Consider the following 21,812-nt stretch of genomic DNA (forward strand, 5'->3'; position numbering starts at 1 on the left):
TTATATTTTGTTCTGTGCTTAGTTGTAACTTTTGAGTTAATTTTTTAATGAAGTGGGAGATTTAGGTCAAGATTTTTCTTTCTGCTTACAGGTGTCCAAATGCTCCAATGTTACTTGTTGAAAAGACTGTCCACTTGTTGAAAAGACTGTCCTTCCTCCGTTGAATTGACTGTGCACTTAAAAAGCAGTTTTGTACATTTGGATGGGTCAATTTTGGGAGGCGTCTATTCTTTTCCATTGATTTATGTGTCTGTCCTTTCCCCCAAAACACTCTGCTTTGACTACTCTAACTACTGAGTAGGCCTTAAATTAATATTTGGTAGAGATTCTGCTCACTTTTTCTTTTATAAAAATTGTTTTAGCTATTCCAGGGCCTGTGCCTCTCCACATAAATTTTAGAATACTAAAATGGATTTTTAAAGGCTAGAATATGTTCACAATGTGTTCTCTCTCCCCTCTCCATCTTTCTCCATTAAGATCTCTAAGTAGAAGTAGCCCTTGGATCTTTACTGTTGAAGTCAGAGAAGCCTAAATGTGGAGAACAGGAAAGCTATCTAGCATTCATTCATCAAGTTGATTGACATTATACATAGCAGAGACCTATGAGACCACCTAGTCCAACCCTTGATAGATAGGAAGCTGAGTCCCAGTGTGGGCTCACTTCATGGATAGGGTCAGGAAGTGATAGAGTGAGCATTAAAGCACTCCCCGCTGTTCTCCAATTCTGCTGCTGACCTCACCCAGTCACAGTTATTTCTATCTTGTCCCCTTCTTGATCTCAGTCTCCTCCATAAGCGCTCATAGCAAGAGGCAGAAATGCAAGTATATGCCTACAGGAGATCCAGAGCCTGCTTCCCCTGGAATCAAAGGCTCCTTTGCTCCCAAACCTGAAATTCTAAGGGGAAGAAATCTCTAACTGCAAACAACACCCTGAGGACTGCATGGTGCTGATCTGTCACATAAATATGCACCAAAATGTCAAGGTCTTGCAGTTTTGAGGTGAAACTGTGGAGGGCTAAATTCTATGACAACCTGTGAGGGAAAAATCTTGTCAAGATGGTATCTAGGCAGGTACGGTGACTGTAATCCCAGGGACTGAGGCAGGAGGATTTCAAGTTCTAGGCCAGCCTGGGCAACTTAGCAAGATCCTGTCTCAAAATAAATAATAAAAAGGGCTGGGAATGTAGCTCGGTGGTAATGTTCCCCAGTATCAGAAAAAAAAAAAAACAATGCATGTAAAGGGTAACGGAGAAGTTGCTTGCCTAGCATATACAAGGCCTGGGTTCGATCCCCAGCACTACCCCCTAATGCCCCTAAAAATCCAAGCCACCAATGGGATGGTACTGCTGAGACAATTCTTCCACTTCACTGAAATGCTGGGCTGGGCCTTAATCAGCCCACCTGTATATGTACCTCATCACTGCAGACTTAGTTCAAATGTCAGAACCCAGACTTCCAAGTTTACGGAGCCCCACCCTCAGACCACTTCACACTGTATCCCATTAAACTTTGCAATTTTTAAAATATACCCTTAGTTTACTATAGTCCTTATCAATATCTGAAATGGTCCCATTTGCTCACTTATTTACTGTCCCACTGACCACCCCTGACTTGAGGACAGAGATCTTTTCTGTATTATTTAACACTGTAACCACAGGACCAAGAATATCACCTGGTGCATTGGTGATGAGTAAACAGTGATCAAATTAAAGAGGAGCAAGGCACAAAACCCTGACTGAGTTAAAAGGTAAGCCATGCAGACTGCAGCATGGTATTTGTAGTAGATTTAGCCAACAATGGAATTGCATCCAGAATATATACCATTGGTGAGAAAAAGATGACCCCCACAGACAAATGGACAAGAGACAGGACAGATATGTCCCATAAGAAAGGATCAATAGCGTCAACAGCAGGGGTTTGATCCCCTGCACCATAAATCAATAAATATATAAAAGGTTTCTAGCCTCTTTAGAGATATGGAAATGCAAATTGAGATCATAAGGAGATACTTCTACATACAGAGCAGAGTGGCTGAAATTAAAATGACTGACACTATCAACTAAGTGTAAATGAGAATGTGGAGCAAAGAAAACTTCCAATAAAAGAGTGTAACTTTATATAATCACTTTGGAAAAATAACTTGACAGTCAGAATGGCTGTCATCAAGAATATAAAAACAATAAATGCTGGTGAGGAAGTGGGGGAAAAGGAACCCTTATACACTGTTGGTAGGAATGTAAATTTGTGCAGCCACTATGGAAATCAATATGGAGGTGCCTCAAAAAAACTAAAAGTAGAACTACCATATGATCCAGCTATACTACTCCTTAGTATATAGCAGAAGGAGTTAATATCAGCATACTATCTACCTGCACACCCATGTTTACTGTGGCACAATTCACAATAGCTAAGTTTTGGAATCAGCCAAGGTGCCCATCAACAATGAATGATAAGGAAAATGTTGTTTATATACACTATGTTATAAAACTACAAGGAAGTTTGAAGAATGTCATCTTTAAGAGTATGGATGGGACAGGAGATCATAATGTTAAGTAAAATAAGTCAAACACAGAAATACAAGTATCACGTTTCCCCTATATATATGAAACCGAAGAGGGGGAAAGATGTGAAAGTAGCAGAGAAACTATTACAGAAAAGGAATGGGATGGGGTGGAGGAGGACAATGAGGGGTGGATATGAGTAAAGTATGTTATCTGCATGTATGAATATGCCACAATGAAACCCATTATTCTGTATAATTAAAGTGCAATAATAAAAATGATAATTTGTCAGTATCTAGTAAAGCTGAAGGTAGGTGTCCCCCAAGGATCCAATAGGAAGGCAGGGACATGTGCCCAGATGGCCTAGGCTGGAGGAAATCTCCAGATCCATTAACAAATGACTGAGAAATTTAGTACTGTGTTATGCTGAATCAGAGCAATCCTATATAATGATGAAAATGAAAGGGCTTTAGATACATAGCACACAGGATGAGTCTTAACATCATTAGAGCAAAAGAGGACAGACAAAACAGCATGAGTAAGGCCTAAAGGAATGCATGAAGTTTCATTTACATACAGCTCCAAAACAGGCCCCGAACACCCTACACTGTTTCAGGTACAAAATTAGAAGGTAAAACTATAACAAAAGGTGGTAGATGCCATAAAATTTTGCCTATGGGTTAGGGCCACAGAGGAAGAATTCAGTTTTGAACAGGAAGCTGGGTGGGTAGTATGATGTTTGTTAAACTGGATGAAAGTTACTCTGTATTTCTTTATACCAATATGTGTCTACACATTTACCTTATTATTTTCTGTATGACTTCTTTGTTTCTCAACCTAAAAGCACTTTAAGAAACAAATTGCAGTGTGTAAAATCATGGAAAATTAAAACCTCTACAGATGGTACAATCACTACCCTGTTAAATATGTAAAACTTGTTTATAGAAAAAAAGCTGGCAAGATATTAAGAATGGTTATTTTGAGATATTGGAATCAAGGAACTGCTGTTCCTTAAGACCACTGTGGAAAAAAGAAACGGGAATGCTCACCAAAGTCCAAATCACAGCCTGCTCTCCCAGGAGCATCCACAAGATGGAGCAGTCTTATCTCCAAGTGGAATTTCACATTCCCTTGCTGTCCAAAGTTCAACTGGTGACAGCCAAATTTTCAGTCTCTTTCCTTCCCTTTCTCTAAGTTCTTTTTCCCTGTGCACCTGCTCTTCTGTTTTTTTTTTTTTTTCTGATGGACAAACACGCCAGGCCTTCATCTTCTAAGATTTGAAAGGGGTAGAGGAATAGGAACCAAAATTTATTGAGTACTTGCTTCATATGGTCTCTTTGTTAGGCCCTTCACCACGATTTCACTGCTTGTTGAAACTCATGGAAGTTGTCCAGGTGTCTGTCTGAGGTGCAGCCCACTCACTCCAGCCTATACATAAGCACTGTTGAGCACAGGGATAGCCTCCGGAATGTGTTTTCCTCGGCAGGTATGTGTGTGTGTGTGTGTGTGTGTGTGTGTGTGTGTGTGTGTGTGTGCTCATGTGTTATGTGCACATATATACACACAGACATATATGTGTCTTATCAAGCTTGTTATTAAAGTACTATAGTCTTGTTTGACTGCTTTCTCGTGCTTGATTTTATTCTGAAATAGCTAACACTGGAATGTCTTTTCATTTTTAATTCAAGTTCTCTACATATTTCAGATAATTAAAACTTTTAAATGTCAATAAGCAACTAAATTGGAGAGGTGTCAGGAAAATGGACACCTGTATACTGCTATTGCTAACTGCCACTATCATTTAGGAAAGTAAACTGAAATCTATAAAAAACACATGTACACTTTGTGTAATCTAGTGTATCCTATAGAAATCAAAACATTTATACCTATGGACACATGCTCAAGGACGCTGTTGCAGATTTATGTATAACTGTCCCAAACTAAAAATTAACTCAATAGAAGAATAATTAAATACTGCATAGTCATATTATGAAATGTTATGCAATTTCTAAATAAAGAGCAATGTGTATCAATCACTGGAAGACTGTGCCTGCTGTATTATTAAGCAAACAAGAAAGATGCAGTGTAATATGTGTATGTGACCCCATAATCTCATATCCTTCACCAAAACTCCCCTGTAACTCCTATCTATTGGGGAAACATAATGAAGATAATATGTTAGCATACAGGGATGGTTGAGTTTAGCCGTCAAATTGATTGGATTAAAGAATACCTAGAGAACTGGTAAGGCATTATTTCTGTATGTCTATGAGGGTGTTTCTAGAGGAGATTGGCATGTGAATTTGAGTGAATGAAGTGGGGAAGATCCAGCCTCAGTTTGGGCTGCAGGCTGGACAAAACAAAACCAGAGACAGGGAGAACTGATTTCTCTCTACTTCTCTCTCCATCTCTCTCTTTCTTTCTCTTGGAGCTAGGATACATTCTTCTCTTGCCTGTGAACATCAGACCTCCAAGCTCTCTGGTCTTTGAACTCCAGGACTTTCACCAGCTGGTTACCCTGTCCTCACTTACCTCATCTCAAGTCTTTGGTTGGGACTGAGAGGATCATCTGCTTTCCTAGTTCTCAGACTTTCAGACAACATCCCAGGGTGCCAACTTGCAGAGAGTCTGTCCTGGGACTTCTCAGCCTCCATAATCACATGAACCAATCCCGTTATAATAAATCTTGACATCTTCCTCTCTATAACCTATTGGTTCTATTTCTATGTAGAACCCTGACTAATAACATAGGTAGTAACAGTGTTTCCTTCGTGGAATGACATTGGAGAGTTTGCTGGGTACCCTTTCCCTTCTACATCTGTATTGTTTGACTTCTTTAAAAAACTTCAGTAATGGCAATTTTAAAAAATAAGTAACCCCAAAGGGGAGACCTTTAAGGTCAACTTCTTAATTCCTTACAATGAACAACTAGGCTCAGTAAGGTGAAGCAATATTCAGTTGGTAGTGACTGCTATTGAATGTCTGCTGAATATGTCCCATGTCCTTGGAATCACTGCTGTGAAACCCTCCTGGCCCAGCTCCTCCCTTCCCAGCAGCCTACCAGGTCTAAAGGCACTCTGTTCGAGCTATAGGAGTGCTCTCTGGGCCAGGAGACCCACTAGAGCCTGGAGCACTTTGGGTAGCTAACATCTGCAAAAGGGAAATCCCTTCCCTCCTGTACTGCTGGTGTTCTTCTGCAGAATGTTGGGAGCCTGGGTGGGCACAGAGGGAAAGATCTTAGCACACTCTGTGGGAGACCAACCTCCACTAACTTAACTCCCCTGCTGGGTGATGTGGCCTCAGGCACCCATGCTGCTAGACTGCCCTGCTCTTCTAGGGTTCGAGTGACTTGTGTCTTCCTGCCCAGGCTTGTCTTCCTACAGCCCCATGGGTGGAGCTATGCTCACCTGTTCCTTTGTAATATAACCCCTTGCCCTGTTTAGGATAGAATCTTCCATAGAAGTGCCTTGTGTGTGTCCCCTTCTCTTACATCTGGTGTGTCCTACCCAGATGTCAGTCAACCTGTTGACAGTGGACATCATGAAGATAGACTCAGACCCCTGAAACCTAACCCCCTGCCTCATTTGAATAGCTTCTCCTCAATAAAAAGGGTCAGCGCATGCTCTCGCTCTCTCTTTCTGTGGACCCTTAAGGTCAGAGGAGCCGTCACAGCAACCCCAAAGAAAAAGGTATTTGTGTCTCTTGTGTGGTTATTTTGCACAGCCCAGTCAGCCCAGTTCAACTGGAGTGACTCCTGAGCCTTTTAGTTGCGAGAACAGAAACCCGGCAACACTCCATGCACTCATGTTGCTGGCTTCACCCATGCCACTTTGTCTAAGGCATAAAGGAAGGCTAACTTTCATAGTCCAGAGAGTACTCTCTGGAATTTCCAGAAAGCTCCCTTCTTCTAAGAACAGTCAGACTCCTGAAAAATCCCACCCTTGTATGTCCCTCCCTATGCTTGACCCGGCACCATGCTACCTTCTCCTGGGTGGGAGGGAGCATTTACTTTGAGGAGCAGACCATTTAATCTTTCTAGATTTCAGAAGCACCAACAATTCCTGTCTCACTCTTTATAACAACATAAGTGTAACTGGATCAGGTATAAAATAAAAGTAAAAAAACAAAAACAAACAAACAAAAAAAAAAAACCCAAAACATTACACCACTAGTAGACAACATAGAGAACTTTTTTTTTTTTAAATGTCCATTAGGATAAAAGCCTGCACCAACCACCCAGTAGAAAGTGGACAAACATTACAAATAGGCAGTTGAGAGAAAAGGAAATTCAGATGGCTTGAATTATACAGGAAAAAAAAAAGAAACAAAATAAAATGATGATGAAATACCAATTCCCACTTGTTGGTTTGGCAAATTTCAAGAAGTTGATCACTCACCCCATAAACTGGATGGGTGAGGGACATCCAGTCCTTCCTACTTTGTCTCTGCCCTCACTCTGGAAATTTGCCCAATATAGCCCTTCTCCACTGTGACTTTTTGTAAAAAAAAGAAATTTCTGCATGCTGTTTTCTAGTATTTCAATGGATTTTTAATTGTATCTGATCCAATTGGATTTCCCTCCTCTTACCTTAAGAAGTAAGTAAATGGATTGGTGCCATTCACAGATCACTCACCTCACCCCCAGGAAGGTCCCTGAGGGACGGTGCTGTGCCCAAGCCATGGTGATGCTGGCTGCTTCTCCCACTCTCTTCCTTCTGGTCATCCTGGTTTAATGTCTGCAGGGAAAGTAGGAGGCTTTTCCGGGTCTTGGGAGTCCTAGGCCTTTCAGGAGTCTCGGAATAGCTGTCCACTTCACTGTAGTTTCCAAGAGAAACCATGGAAATGGCGCTAGTTCTGCCGGGATAGCGGAGATTGGCCCTCTGCACACCGGGCCTAGGACTCCGGGGCTTGGGGCTCATGGGTCTGCAGGGCATGCCTTGGTTTTCATAGGCCAAGCAACAGGCAGAGTTGCAGGGAAGGGTGTGGCCGATGCCCACCTGCTGGGCTCCAGGGCTTGGGGGACATGAAAGCCAGGACTCTTCAGGGAAGATACCGGAAGGGAGGTACCTGCTGCCTTCTTGGGGGGCTGTGCATTTGATGGTTGGTTCACTTTTCCTCCTGTGTTCTGGGGAGACTACATTGCTGGGCGACAAAGGTGCCGTGGGATGTGAGGGGGTCCAGTGATCCCTAAAAACATAGATTTCGGTGTCTTCTGTCCACTCCTCACAGTGGCTGCTGGTCAATGGTGGGGAAGGGCAGACGGGATCCAGGGTTTCTGGTCCTGGAAGCACACTGACCAAGGATGACCTTTTGGGGCCTTCCACGTCTTTGCTTTTCAGAAATGCAAGCCAGGAGGGCTGGCGTGGCCTGCTCTTTTCCTTTCCGCCCTTGAGAGAACCCGGAGAACACTCTTCGGCATTCTCTTTGTCTAAGACTTTTGACTCGAAAAAACTCGAAAAGGTCTTATGAGCTAAGGCCAGCCTCGCTCTGAGTGTTCGCTCTGGTGTCTTGAGTCTCTTTGTGTTGCAGCTTTCTGAAGAAGGTCTGTTACAAAGGTCGCCGGGTGTCTCCACAGGTCTCGCTTCTCCTAGCTCTGCGGTTCCTACGGCCCCTTCGCTTCCGCGCAAGAGGATGGTCTCAGGAGAAGTGGAAACACCCACATGGCGCGGAGGTGTTGCAGCCCAACTGGGAGCATCTGCAGTAGTCTCAGCCTGCAGTTCCTCTGTGGCTAAAGAATCCCTGGTGTGGCTCTCCGCAGTCAGGGCCAGGGCACCTGGTGTGGCGTTTCCAGGGCTCTCTGTAGCCGAGGTCTTGCCTTTCCTGAAATAGCTCACCTTGAGAAAAGTCAGGCGCTTTGCAGGTTCCTGAGAGATCTTGCGGAGCCGACGGGGCGGTTCAGGATGCTGGAGCCCTGGGGTGCAGCTGGAGGCCTGGGAACAGGGACACTTCTCCACATCTCCAGCGGCCTCCAGATCCCCTTCTGTGAAGACTGCCATGCTCTCCAAAACCTTCTCTCTGGGCTCCTCTTGCTTAAGTTCTGGGCTTGGTGGTCCCTGGCCCCTTGTAGGCTGGATGCCCATGAGGTGGTGGGAGCCCTCATGTCCAGTGATTAAGCTCTTCCCAGACAGATTCTCTTCTGGAGGCTCTGTCTCTACCGGATCAGCTCTGGAGATCAAAACTCTCCCAAGCTCTGAGCCCGGAGCCAGCGGTTGAAGAGCTCTGTCACTGGTTGCTGATGTGGAAACTGCTGGCAAGTCACACTCATTATGGCAAATTGGTGTTTTCCAGCCCCTGGGAGGCTCACAGGGGGTCGTGCCAGCATTTAGGGAAAATTCTACTCTGTTTTCTAGAACATCAAGGGGATGTGATTCAGGAAGCAGGCCCTCTTTCCTCCTGGTGGCCTGCTGACCTTTCTGCTCCACAGCTATAATGATAAGGGTGCCCCTATCCCTAGAGTCTACTCCTGTTTGAGGTTCCTCCTGTAGGTGCCTGGGGCCATCCTCCAGCCCTTGGTCACACTCCTCATCTTCAGGGTTGCAGTGAGACACTTCTGGGAATTCGGAACTACCCTGCAAGTCATTTTCCTTGCATTTGATGTCTAGAATCATCACCTCTTGGGCCTCTTTTGCAATGTCTATTGCACTTGATTTCAGGGTGGTCTGTGGGGCATCTGAGCTAGCACTCCCTTCCCAGGAGCCCAGAAAGTGTCTATTCCACACCTGTGTCCCACCACTGCTACAGTGAGGTGGGGAGTTGGCTCTAGTTGGCAGTCTTTTCTCACTGAGAACAGACTTTGATGTGTAATTACTGGTTTGGTTTCCTGCCTGTACCAAAATGTCCTGCAGGTGTTTTTGTTTATTGCTCACGTCAGCAGGGCTTGGCGTAGAGCGAGTGCCTTGGGGTTCCTCAGGTCTGCTTTCTGGGCTGTGTCCCAGCTTGCACTCAGCGGGCCCGGGCCCTTCCTCTTGGCTGTCAAGCTTCACCAATTCTGAAGTGAGGCATGAAGTGGCTGGGCATAACCTAGCATCCTGTCCCAACTGGTTTTCCTGTGGGAGACCTGCAGACGGTGTATCCTGAGAAGCCCTTTTCAAGCTACAACCACTGGATCTGTTATGATCCTGCAAATTGCTTTGAGAAGCTGGAAGTAAATCAGACAGCTGGGTGGGGGCAGGGGAAAGGGTGTTTTGTGTCCTTGAGTCTTCTTCTGGTTCTGTCCCTTCCTTCAAATGGGCCCCAGCCTTTACACAGTTCCACCTCACAGGATCCCCAGCATAACTTAAGGGAAACCTTTCTATGGAATGGGCCTTGACCAGTGTGCTCATGTGCTGACCCCAGTGCCCTGTGGATGCCTTGCCCTTATCACCAATATCTTCTGGGGCACTATGGTGATGCTTGGCATTTAAGGGGAAAGATGTCCCCAAAGAAGGCTGGCAGGAGGCATTCAAGTAGGGCTGGGCCCAGAGCAACTCTGCATCCACTTTGGGGCCCGAAGTACTTCCGTTCTTTATCCTGACCCCAAGGGGGATTGTGTTGTCCAGTGGGCCTATACGAGGTAGCACAGGTGCCTTGGCCCTGTTCTGGATATGTGGCCAGCTCCTACCTAGTTCACAGTACTGGACAAAGTAGGGCCAGATCATAGGGATGTCCAGATAGCTCTCAGACCTGGATTTCTGAGAAGCAACAGGGGGCTCCCTATGGTCTTGAACAGTCACACTCTGTACAGGTTGGGAACTGCTGTTGCCAGCGACACCTTGCAAGCAGCACTCTGCCAGCAAAAACTCTTGGTCCAGTCTGGTCACACAGTCCCAGAGAGGTTCTTCTTCCTTGTCCCCAGCAACTATGGCCAAGGTGTGCACCTCATTTTCGTAAGATTCTTCCTTTAAGCCAGGGGACAAATCTGGTTCTTCCTTTGCATCAAGCTCAAAGACACAAGTCAAATGTTGCTCCTGAAGAGATCTAGTTGCTGGGACATCAGGACACCGCCAACCTGCTTCTCTGTCAACAGAGACACGACTCGAAGGGAAGAAGACTCCTGCTGTGAGGTCAGCGGGCAGAGACTCTGTGTCAGAGGCACTTTCGAAGGGGTCAGTTTTTGTGTCTGATCGACTTTCACTCTGGTGGGACAGAGTCTCAAAGTCATCGTGGTCCGTTTCCTGGCTCCATCCTTGCTCCTCTGGTTCTGCAGGGGATGGGGGGAGCTGATTATCTTCAATCTCACCTTCAACTGGCAGGGGTGTGTCTGGCTCTGGAGTCTGGAAAGACAAGAAGAGAAGAGTCAGAGATGAGGCCTCAGGACATCTGCGCACATGTTTACACCATGCCTATCTTCACGGAAGGAAGAAGGCTTAGAAACATCTCATTAGTTTCCCAAGTGCCCCTAGGAAGGGAGGTATGTATGAAGAGCTACCTTTTATTAACATAGAAAACAAGTGATGAAGCCAAACCCAAACCATAGGTAAAAATGTAGCACATAGTTAAAACAACCCTATTAAAAAATCAGAATAGACTGAAGGAGCATGAGCCGTCTCAATAAATATAAATATATTGTATGAGTCATGGGGGAGAAGCATATTTAAGCCTAAATTTCCAGCAAGAAGGAACAAATTAATATGTTTGCATTGTGTTCTGTCTGTTCTAATGTAACCAGCTGGCTTACAAAGTTCTCTCACTTAAAACTATTTTCTGATTTGGTTTCTACAGAAGCAAAAAACCTTGAGAACTAATGAGACTGCAAACACATTCTGAGATGTTAGAAATGCGCAAAGCAGCTTTGAAAAGTAGGGAACTGTGCAAGAACTTTGCAGAATTTCCTTCCCTGGTCACACATTTCTTAATCAACTTTTTGAGATATGAATTATTTTTCTTCTTTTCTTTTTCTTTTTTTTTGGTACTGGGGATTGAACTCAGGGACACTCAACCACTGAGCCACATCCCCAGCCCTATTTTGTATTTTATTTAGAGACAGGGTTTCACTGAGTTGCTTAGTGCCTCGCCTTTGCTGAGGCTGGCTTTGAACTCACGATCCTTCTGTCTCAGCCTCTTGAGCTGCTGGATTTACAGGTGTGCGCCACCACACCTGGCTGAGGTATGAATTTCTGTATTTCCAAAATATTTCACAAAACAGAAAGGATTTGTCAAAACAGATCCAATTTTGACAAATGTGTACATCTGTGTACTACCAATGTGAAGAATATCTATTTCCATTTTCCTCCCCCAAGTCCCTACCCTTACCTAGCCAATTCCTCACCCACCCCACTGCCTACCTCATCAATGACCTGCTTTCTATATATGCCTGCTTCGGAGTTTCACATGGACACTATGTTTGGGGGGTCTGGATTCCCTCTCTCAGGCATGATGGCTGTAGCCTGTCTCAGCACATATATGACTTCAATTAGGAGATAATGCTATGTACAACATTCAATTATGAACCTTCCCCAGATCTCCCAGGCCAGAAGTGGGGCAAGCACTGAGCCCTCTTACAGCCAAGACTCCTCCCAAATTTTGTGCTTTTCCAAGCATAGTTTTCCAGTACTTGTCATACTAGATTTCTCCAAGTAAAATTGCTTTCAATCCATCTTAACTCAGAGAAGGAAAATAAACCCTGAAGTGTATGAAGTGTGAGGTTATTAATTAAGGGGCAAGGTGGGAAATCAGGAATAATATGATAATATGGTTTCAAATGTGTGAGAATCAGGAAGGACTTGGGAACAGAAAAGGAAATATTAAAAACCAAACCATTTGTTCAGGAGGGCTGTGTAGTTGTTATGGGGTGTTCAAGAGAGAGAAGTGAGGGAAGCCAGGCTCTGCCAGGGTTTGCTGCAGGAACTTTCCTGTGACCTCTGTGCACAGACTTCATCCTATATACCTCTCAAGTCAGGATGAGAACAAGTGAGACGCAGTGTGAACACACCTCAGCACACACAGAAAACTGCAACAGGCAAAGTTTGTTTTGTTGCTGATGAAAAAAACTGATAAGCCACTAGAGTGCTCCTGCTAACTGGCTTCTGCCTTTGAGAGCACTTCACACCCCTCATCTTGACAAACAGGTCACTTCTGCAAGGACTGACCTTCTGACTGTGGGACATCAGGGTGGTCCTTTCAACAATGTGGTAGCTTGATGTCACCTTTATAGAAGCCTGTTGGCAACAGTACTCATATACTGCAGGCCCAGAGAAGAGTATAGAAAACACCACTTGGTACATATATCTTAAGCTACATAAGATATATGTAGCTTGATGATGACAGAATTAAAATTTGTCAATTGTCATTGTCCTACAACTTCCAGGAACAGTAGGAGCAATCATCTCATGTGAACTGAATCATACCCCCTCTACGATCACAGGTCTAATACACACCCTGCATCCTGGGAAGCCCCCTCATGTGATAAGAGCTTCTCCAGAGCAGAACCAGAACCGAGAGGATGATCAACCAGAACCACGGTTTGATCAAGACTCTTGCCCTCTGCCCCAATTCTTCCTCCATTTAAACCTACAGATCATGTCAGTATCCCAAGACAGGGCTGAGATGCTGGATCTCATTTTGCCTCCTCCATGTGGCCTTATTAAAGTTCTTTTCCTGCTTCTCAGCATTACTGTTTCTGTTTGGTCCTTGGAGCCAGTGGCTTGACCTGGTTTTTTGGGATCCTGGAGCCAAGACTCTGGTAAGAATACTGATGAAGGTTTTTACTTTATTATCTCTAATATCCTCTTGCCTCACCCGTACCCCCCACCCCAATCTTTATCTGTTTTCTATCACCACAGATCAAATTCACATTCTCTAAAATTTCATATGAAGCCATATAGCATGTATTATTTTTTGTTGGTCTTTTTTCACTCTGCACAATTATTTTGAGATTTAGCTATGTTGTTGTATGGGTCAGTATCCATTCCTCGGCTGATGGACATCTGAGTTGTTCCTCCTTTTTTGGCTTTTCAAATAAAGCTGTAATGAACATTTGTGCACATTATGGACATGTGTGCTTTCATTTTTCTTGGAAAACACTGGGGAGTGGAAATGATGACGTTAGTGGTAGGGGTATATGTTTAACTGCTTAAGAAACTATTAGTGGGGCTGAGGTTGTGGCTCAGTGGTAGAGTGCTTGCCTAGCATGTGGTTCAATACTCAGCACCACATAAAAATGAAATAAAGGTATGTGTCCATCTACAACCAAAAAATATTTTAAAAAAAGAAAGAAAGGAACTACAAGTGGTTCGATGTTCTCTCTTCACTCCCCCAGCTGCTCCATATTCTCAACACCTGGTGTGGCCAGTCTTATTCACTGTAATAATTCTAGTGATTTGAAGTGGTATTCCTATAGTCTTAATTTGAATTTTCCTTATGACGTAGGACATTGAACCTCTTTTTATATGCTTTGTTCTCATCTGGATATCTTCCTTGGTGAAGTTTCTATTCAATATTCTGCCCACTTTAAAAACTGAATTGTGTTTGTAAGTCTTTTGTTGGATATGTTTTGTCAACAGTTTCTTCCCATCTATGGCTTGCCTTTTCATTTAATTACCAATGCCTCTTGAAGAGCCCAAAGGTTTTTATTTTGATGAAGCCCAATTTTTGTATGTCAGTATGTGTGTGTTTGTGTGTTTGTGTGTGTGTGTGTGTGTGTGTGCGTGTTGGATTTAAAAAAAATCTTTCTAATCTAGGTCACTAAAATTTTTTTAATCATTCCTTGTACACTATGTTATGCAAAATAATACACCTCTCACCAAAAGAGATTCATGTCCTGACTCCTGGGACCTGTGAATACTACCTATTATGGCAAAAGGGACTTTGCAAGTGGGATTAGGTTGAAGATTTTGAGATTATCCTGGATTGTCTGTGTGGGTCTTTATACAGGAAAAACAGAAGAGTCAGAGAAGTAGATATGGCCGGAGTATGTGGATTTATTTACTTAGTTATTTACTTATAATTAATTAATTATATTTTTTGTTACCAGGAATTGATTGAACCCAGGGGTCTAAACCACTGAGTCAAACCCCCAGCCCTTTTTTACTTTTTGAGACAGGGCTTCACTAAATTGCTTAGAGCCACACTAAGTTGCTGAGGTTAGACTCAAACCTCAATTCTCTTGCCTCAGCTTCCTGAGCCTCTGGGATTATAGGCATATACCACCATGCCTGGCCATTTTTTATTGTTTAAATTTCATTTCATTTAAAAATTTTCATTGGTGCATTATAATTATACACAATAGTGGGATTTGTTGTTACTGTTTAATTGCTAAAAGGTCAATGCTCCCTAATTTTAACTACAGAGTCAATGTAATCTTAATCAAAATTGCAGCAAATTTGCTTATATACATCAACTGACTCTAAAATTTTTATGGAGGGACAAAGAAACTAGAGTAGCTAAAACAATTTTGAAAAAGAACAAAGCTGGAACATCCACACTGTCCTACCTAAGACTAACTGTAAAGCAACAGTAATTAAAGCAACTTGGAGTCAATGAAAGGAGAGACAGATGGATTGTTAGAACAGAAAAAAGAACCTCAAAATAGACCCACAGTGAATTTTTGACAAGGTGCAAAGGCAAATCAATGAAGAAAGAATACTCTTGTTAAGAAAGAGTGTTAGAATAACTGCATATCAGCATGCAAAAGGAATGAACACATAACTCACTCATACAAAAATGATTCAAATCTGATTATAAATTGAAGGATAAAACTTATAGAAAGGAGCATAGGAAAAGTAAGTATCAAGAACATGAAGAAAGAGCCTAGAGATAGGAGAAAATCTTGCTACCTGTACCTCAGATAGAACATTAATCTCTAGAATATATAAAGAACTCAAAGGTCAATATTTGGAGATCCAACATGGGGGCAGGCGCGGAGAGATCAAGTCTCTGACCTCTTCACCTGTGCGGGCATAGGGAGTCGTAAACAGTCTAAATTCTGTTTGCTCAGGATCACTAGGCAATGCTGAGCTGACGTGGATCTGGGGCAAACAGTCTGGGCCTCTCAGAACACACACTGAGCCCGGATCGGCTGAATTCAAGCTCCCATTCGCCTGCTTCCCGCAGACAAACAGCTGTGACTCAGCACTAATCCATCCGGCTGAAACAACTGGTCAGCCCTTCTGATCCTACGGAGGTAAATGCCAACCGAGCCTTCATAGGTAGTGGCCACAGGTTTGAAACAGGGCTTGGGAGAGACAGTAAGGACCCACCCGTTGCATTGGTCGCCCGGCAAAGGGAAACGAACTGTCGCCATTTGCAAGAGATACCACCATGGCAGAGAACTGACGTCATCAGACTGCGGCGCAGGAGATAACTTCATTGAAACCTGCGGCTACAGGTGTGCAATTCCCTAGCCTTCCCTCTCCACACATGGGGAAACCTTAAGGACCCCTCCCAGCTCTCCCGTAAGGGCCCCTCCCAGCTCTCCCGTGAGCACGATAGCCAGACCCAGGGAATCAGAAGTGGCGCGGTACCCGTCGTGCGGAACTCCCGGCTACCGCTCCCACCAGTGCTGACAACTGAGGTCTCTTGCACCAGCTACCCAGAGGGCAAGTAAAATTTGCTGAGGATTCTCAGCCCCGAGCTCTACAAACTTAGGGTCTGAGGGAATGGCAAACAGGGAGAGTGTGCCCAGTCGTTCATGAAAACAGGGCTCCCGGGAGCAGCAGACCTGGCGTGTAGCCAGTATTGTGGTGAGCGGCACCCGTGAGAGGGCCTGGCTAGAGGAAAAGTGGGAAGTGACTAGACACAAGAGGAGGCCCTAGGCACTCAGGATTGGAGACTCGCCCAGTCTGGGAGTAGCTGCTGCACAGTGATTGGTTCCCGCGTATTGACAAGAGAAGCTTGGCCTGGTGGGCACAGCGCCACCTACTGGAAGAGAAGTTAATCAAACTCTAAGACTGCATTTATTAGTTTGTTTTGTTTTGTTTTGTTTTTGTTTTTTTTCTTTTTTTTGATTTGGGTTTTTTTTCATTTTCACTTTTTTCTTGTTTTTTAAATTTATTTATTTATTTTTATTTTTTTCTTCTAATTTTAATTTTAATTTTTTAATTTTTATTATTTTTAAATTTTTCTCTTTTTTATTTCCTATTTTTTTCTTCTTTTGTCTTTTCATTTCTTTTCAATTTTCATATTCCCCCTTCCTTGAATTCTACCTGCTTACTCTCATTCTCTTTAGTGACTTCTTCCCTTCCCTTCTAATACCTTTCCTCCCAAGCATCAAATAAATTTATAGGAGTAAACAGTAACTCAGCAGCCAAACAGAACAAGAAGTAACATGAGCAGCTTCAAAAAGCAAGGAAGAAAAGGAGTACAAACAATGCAGGACAGCCTAAATATTCAGGAGGACCTAGAGTCACCAGAACAAGGTCATATAAAGAACTCAAGGAACACCTTAGACAGATGGAATGGAACCTTAAAGAGGATACAAGACAGCAAATTCAAACAGTGAAAGAACACATTGAAAACGAATTACATAAACAGATAAAAGAAGAAGTTAAGCATCTTTATCAGGAGATAGAGATTATTAAAAAAAATCAAACAATAATTCTAGAAATGAAGGAAAGGATAAACCAAATTAAAAACTCAAGTGAGAGTATCACTAACAGAGTGGAGCAAGTAGAAGCCAGAACATCAGATAATGAAGACAAAATATATCATCTTGAAAAGAGTCTAGCCAACTCAGAAAGGCTGGTAAAAAATCAAGAGAAAAACATCCAAGAGTTATGGGATAACATAAAAAAACCAAACTTACGAGTCATCGGGATAGAAGAAGGTACAGAGATTCAAACCAAGGGAATGAGTAACCTGCTGAATGAAATAATTACAGAAAACTTTCCAAAAATAAAAAAGGAAACAGATATACAAATTGTAGATGCGTACAGGACACCGAGCACACAAAATCACAGTAGACCAACGCCAAGACACATTGTTATGAAGATATCCAATATACAGAACAAAGAGAAAATATTAAAAGCTACAAGAGAAAGGAGGCAGATTACATTCAGGGGTAAACCAATAAGGTTGACAACGGATTTTTCATCACAGACGCTGAAAGCAATAAGGTCATGGAACAATGTATTTCAAACACTGAAAGACAATGGATGCCAACCAAGAATTCTGTATCCAGCAAAATTAAGCTTCAAGTATGACAACGAAATAAAAATCTTTCATGATAAACAAAAGTTAAAAGAATTTGCAGCCAGAAAACCAGCATTGCAAAGCATCTTGAGCAAAACACTACATGAGGAAGAAATGAAAAACAATAACCAAAACCATCAGTGGGAAGTGCCTCGGTAAAGACAGAGGGCGAGGGGAAAGATAATCATGGAGAAACAAACTAAATTAAAAAAAAAGGATAAATAATCAAACATGGCTGGAAGTACAAACCATATATCAATAGTAACTCTAAATGTTAATGGCTTAAACTCTCCAATAAAGCGACATAGGCTGGTATCATGGATTAAAAAAACAAATCCAACAATATGCTGCCTCCAGGAGACACATCTGATTGGAAAAGACATACACAGGCTGAAGGTGAAAGGATGGGAAAAAATATACCACGCACATGGTCCTCGTAAGCAAGCAGGGGTGGCCATCCTCATATCGAATAAAATCGACTTCAAGACTAAGTTAATCAAAAGGGATAAGGAAGGACATTATATACTGTTAAAAGGAACCATTCACCAACAAGACAAAACAATTATCAATATTTATGCACCAAATAATGGTGCTGCGACATTCATAAAACAAATTCTCCTCAAGTTCAAGAATCAAATAGACCACAACACAATAATTATGGGTGACTTCAACACACCTCTCTCACCATTGGACAGATCCTCCAAACAAAAGTTGAATAAAGAAAATATAGAAATCAATACCACAATCAATAACCTAGACTTAACTGACATATATAGAATATATCAATCATCATCAAATGGATATACTTTTTTCTCAGCAGCACATGGATCCTTCTCAAAAATAGACCATATATTATGCCATAGGGCAACCCTCAGTAAATATAAAGGGGTGGAGATAATACCTTGCATTTTATCTGATCATAATGGAATGAAACTGGAAATCAATGATAAAAGAAGGAAGGAAAAATCCTACATCACATGGAAAATGAACAATATGTTACTGAATGATCAATGGGTTACAGAAGACATAAAGGAGGAAATCAAAAAATTCTTAGAGATAAATGAAAATACAGACACAACATATCGGAATCTATGGGACACAATGAAAGCAGTTTCAAGAGGAAAATTCATCGCCTGGTGGTCATTCCTCAAAAAAAGAAAAAACCAACAAATAAATGAGCTCACACTTCATCTCAAAGCCCTAGAAAAGGAAGAGCAAAACAACAGCAAGTGTAGCAGAAGGCAAGAAATAATTAAAATCAGAGCAGAAATCAATGAAATTGAAACAAAAGAAACTATTGAAAAAATTAACAAAACTAAAAGTTGGTTCTTCGAAAAAATAAATAAGATCGACAGACCTTTAGCCATGCTACCGAAGAGAAGAAGAGAGAGAACTCAAATTACTAACATACGGGATGAAAAAGGCAATATCACAACAGATGCTACAGAAATACAGAAGACAATTAGAAATTATTTTGAAAATCTATATTCCAATAAAATAGAAGATAGTGAAGACATCGATAAATTTCTTAAGTCATATGATTTGCCCAGACTGAGTCAGGAGGATACACACAAGTTGAACAGACCAATATCAATGGATGAAATTGAAGAAGCCATCAAAAGACTACCAACCAAGAAAAGCCCAGGACCGGATGGGTATACAGCGGAGTTTTACAAAACCTTTGAAGAAGAATTAATACCAATACTTTTCAAGTTATTTCAGGAAATAGAAAAAGAGGGAGCTCTTCCAAATTCATTCTATGAGGCCAACATCACCCTGATTCCGAAACCAGACAAAGACACCTCAAAGAAAGAAAACTAGAGACCAATATCTCTAATGAACCTAGATGCAAAAATCCTCAATAAAATTCTGGCGAATCGAATACAAAAACACATCAAAAAAATTGTGCACCATGATCAAGTAGGATTCATCCCTGGGATGCAAGGATGGTTCAATATACGGAAATCAATAAATGTTATTCACCACATCAATAGACTTAAAGATAAGAACCATATGATCATCTCGATAGACGCAGAGAAAGCATTCGACAAAGTACAGCATCGCTTTATGTTCAAAACATTAGAAAAACTAGGGATAACAGGAACTTACCTTGACATTGTAAAAGCTATCTATGCTAAGCCTCAGGCTAGCATCATTCTGAATGGACAAAAGTTAAAGGCATTCCCTATAAAATCTGGAACAAGACAGGGATGCCCTCTATCACCACTTCTATTCAATATAGTTCTCGAAACACTGGCCAGAGCAATTAGACAGACGAAAGAAATTAAAGGCATAAAAATAGGAAAAGAAGAACTTAAATTATCACTATTTGCAGATGACATGATTCTATACCTAGAAGACCCAAAAGGGTCTACAAAGAAACTACTAGAACTAATAAATGAATTCAGCAAAGTGGCAGGATATAAAATCAACACGCATAAATCAAAGGCATTTCTGTATATCAGCGACAAAACTTCTGAAATGGAAATGAGGAAAAACACTCCATTCACAATATCCTCAAAAAAAAAAAAAATACTTGGGAATCAACCTAACAAAAGAGGTGAAAGATTTATACAATGAAAACTACAGAACCCTAAAGAGAGAAGTAAAAGAAGATCTTAGAAGATGGAAAAATATACCCTGTTCATGGATAGGCAGAACTAACATCATCAAAATGGCGATATTACCAAAAGTTCTCTATAGGTTTAATGCAATGCCAATCAAAATCCCAACGGCATTTCTTGTAGAAATAGCTAAAGCAATCATGAAATTCATATGGAAAAATAAAAGACCCAGAATAGCAAAAGCAATTCTAAACAGGAAGTGTGAATCAGGCGGTATAGCGATACCAGATTTCAAACTATATTACAGAGCAATAGTGACAAAAACAGCATGGTACCAAAACAGGCGGGTGGACCAATGGTATAGAATAGAGGACACAGAGACTAATCCACAAAGTTACAACTATCTTATATTTGATAAAGGGGCTAAAAGCATGCAATGGAGGAAGGATAGCATCTTCAACAAATGGTGTTGGGAAAACTGGAAATCCATATGCAACAAAATGATACTGAATCCCTTTCTCTTGCCATGCACAAAAGTTAACTCAAAATGGATCAAGGAGCTTGATATCAAATCAGAGACTCTGCGTCTGATAGAAGAAAAAGTTGGCTCCGATCTACATATTGTGGGGTCGGGCTCCAAATTCCTTAATAGGACACCCATAGCACAAGAGTTAACAACAAGAATCAACAAATGGGACTTACTTAAACTAAAAAGTTTTTTCTCAGCAAGAGAAACAATAAGAGAGGTAAATAGGGAGCCTACATCCTGGGAACAAATTTTTACTCCTCACACTTCAGATAGAGCCCTAATATCCAGAGTATACAAAGAACTCAAAAAATTAGACAATAAGATAACAAATAACCCAATCAACAAATGGGCCAAGGACCTGAACAGACACTTCTCAGAGGAGGATATACAATCAATCAACAAGTACATGAAAAAATGCTCACCAACCAACCCAGATGCCCTTCAATAGATGAATGGATTAAAAAAATGTAGCATCTATACTCAATGGAGTACTATGCAGCAATAAAAAATGACAAAATCATAGAATTTGCAGGGAAATGGATGGCACTAGAGCAGATTATGCTTAGTGAAGCTAGCCAATCCCTAAAAAACAAATACCAAATGTCTTCTTCGATATAATGAGAGCAACTATGAACAGAGCAGGGAAGAAGAGCAGGAAGAAAAGATTAACATGAAACAGAGACATGAGATGGGAGGGAAAGGGAGAGAAAAGGGAAATTGCATGGAAATGAAGGGAGACCCTCATTGCTATACAAAATTACATATAAGAGGTTGTGAGGGGAATGGGAAAATAAACAAGGAGAGAAATGAATTACAGTAGATGGGGTAGAGAGAGAAGATGGGAGGGGAGGGGAGGGGGGATAGTAGGGGATAGAAAAGGTAGCAGAATACAACAATTACTAATAGGGCATTATGTAAAATTGTGGATGTGTAACCGACGTGATTCTGCAATCTGCATTTGGGATAAAATTGGGGGTTCATAACCCACTTCAATCTAATGTATGAAATATGATATGTCAAGAGCTTTGTAATGTTGTGAACAACCAATAAAAAACAGACTGTCTTGTATATTAAAAAAAAAGAACTCAAAAAACTTAACACCAAAAAAAAAAT

General features: G+C 41.8%; 1 protein-coding gene across 1 annotated transcript in view; it reads right to left on the bottom strand.

Annotated features, from left to right (window-relative positions):
- Window positions 1-7,120: 7,120 nt before the first annotated feature.
- LOC308630515 (uncharacterized protein) overlaps window positions 7,121-21,812 on the bottom strand; it is a gene marked incomplete at its 3' end in the record, with an annotated part of 80,254 nt that continues 65,562 nt past the window's right edge. Inside the window, exon 2 of the mRNA XM_081260617.1 lies at window positions 7,121-10,753. Coding sequence (XP_081116743.1) covers window positions 7,121-10,753 — 3,633 coding nt within the window. The remainder of the gene's footprint in view (window positions 10,754-21,812) is intronic.

Source organism: Spermophilus citellus, assembly GCF_964194105.1.
Source record: "Spermophilus citellus genome assembly, chromosome: 11".
Classification (NCBI taxonomy): domain Eukaryota; kingdom Metazoa; phylum Chordata; class Mammalia; order Rodentia; family Sciuridae; genus Spermophilus; species Spermophilus citellus.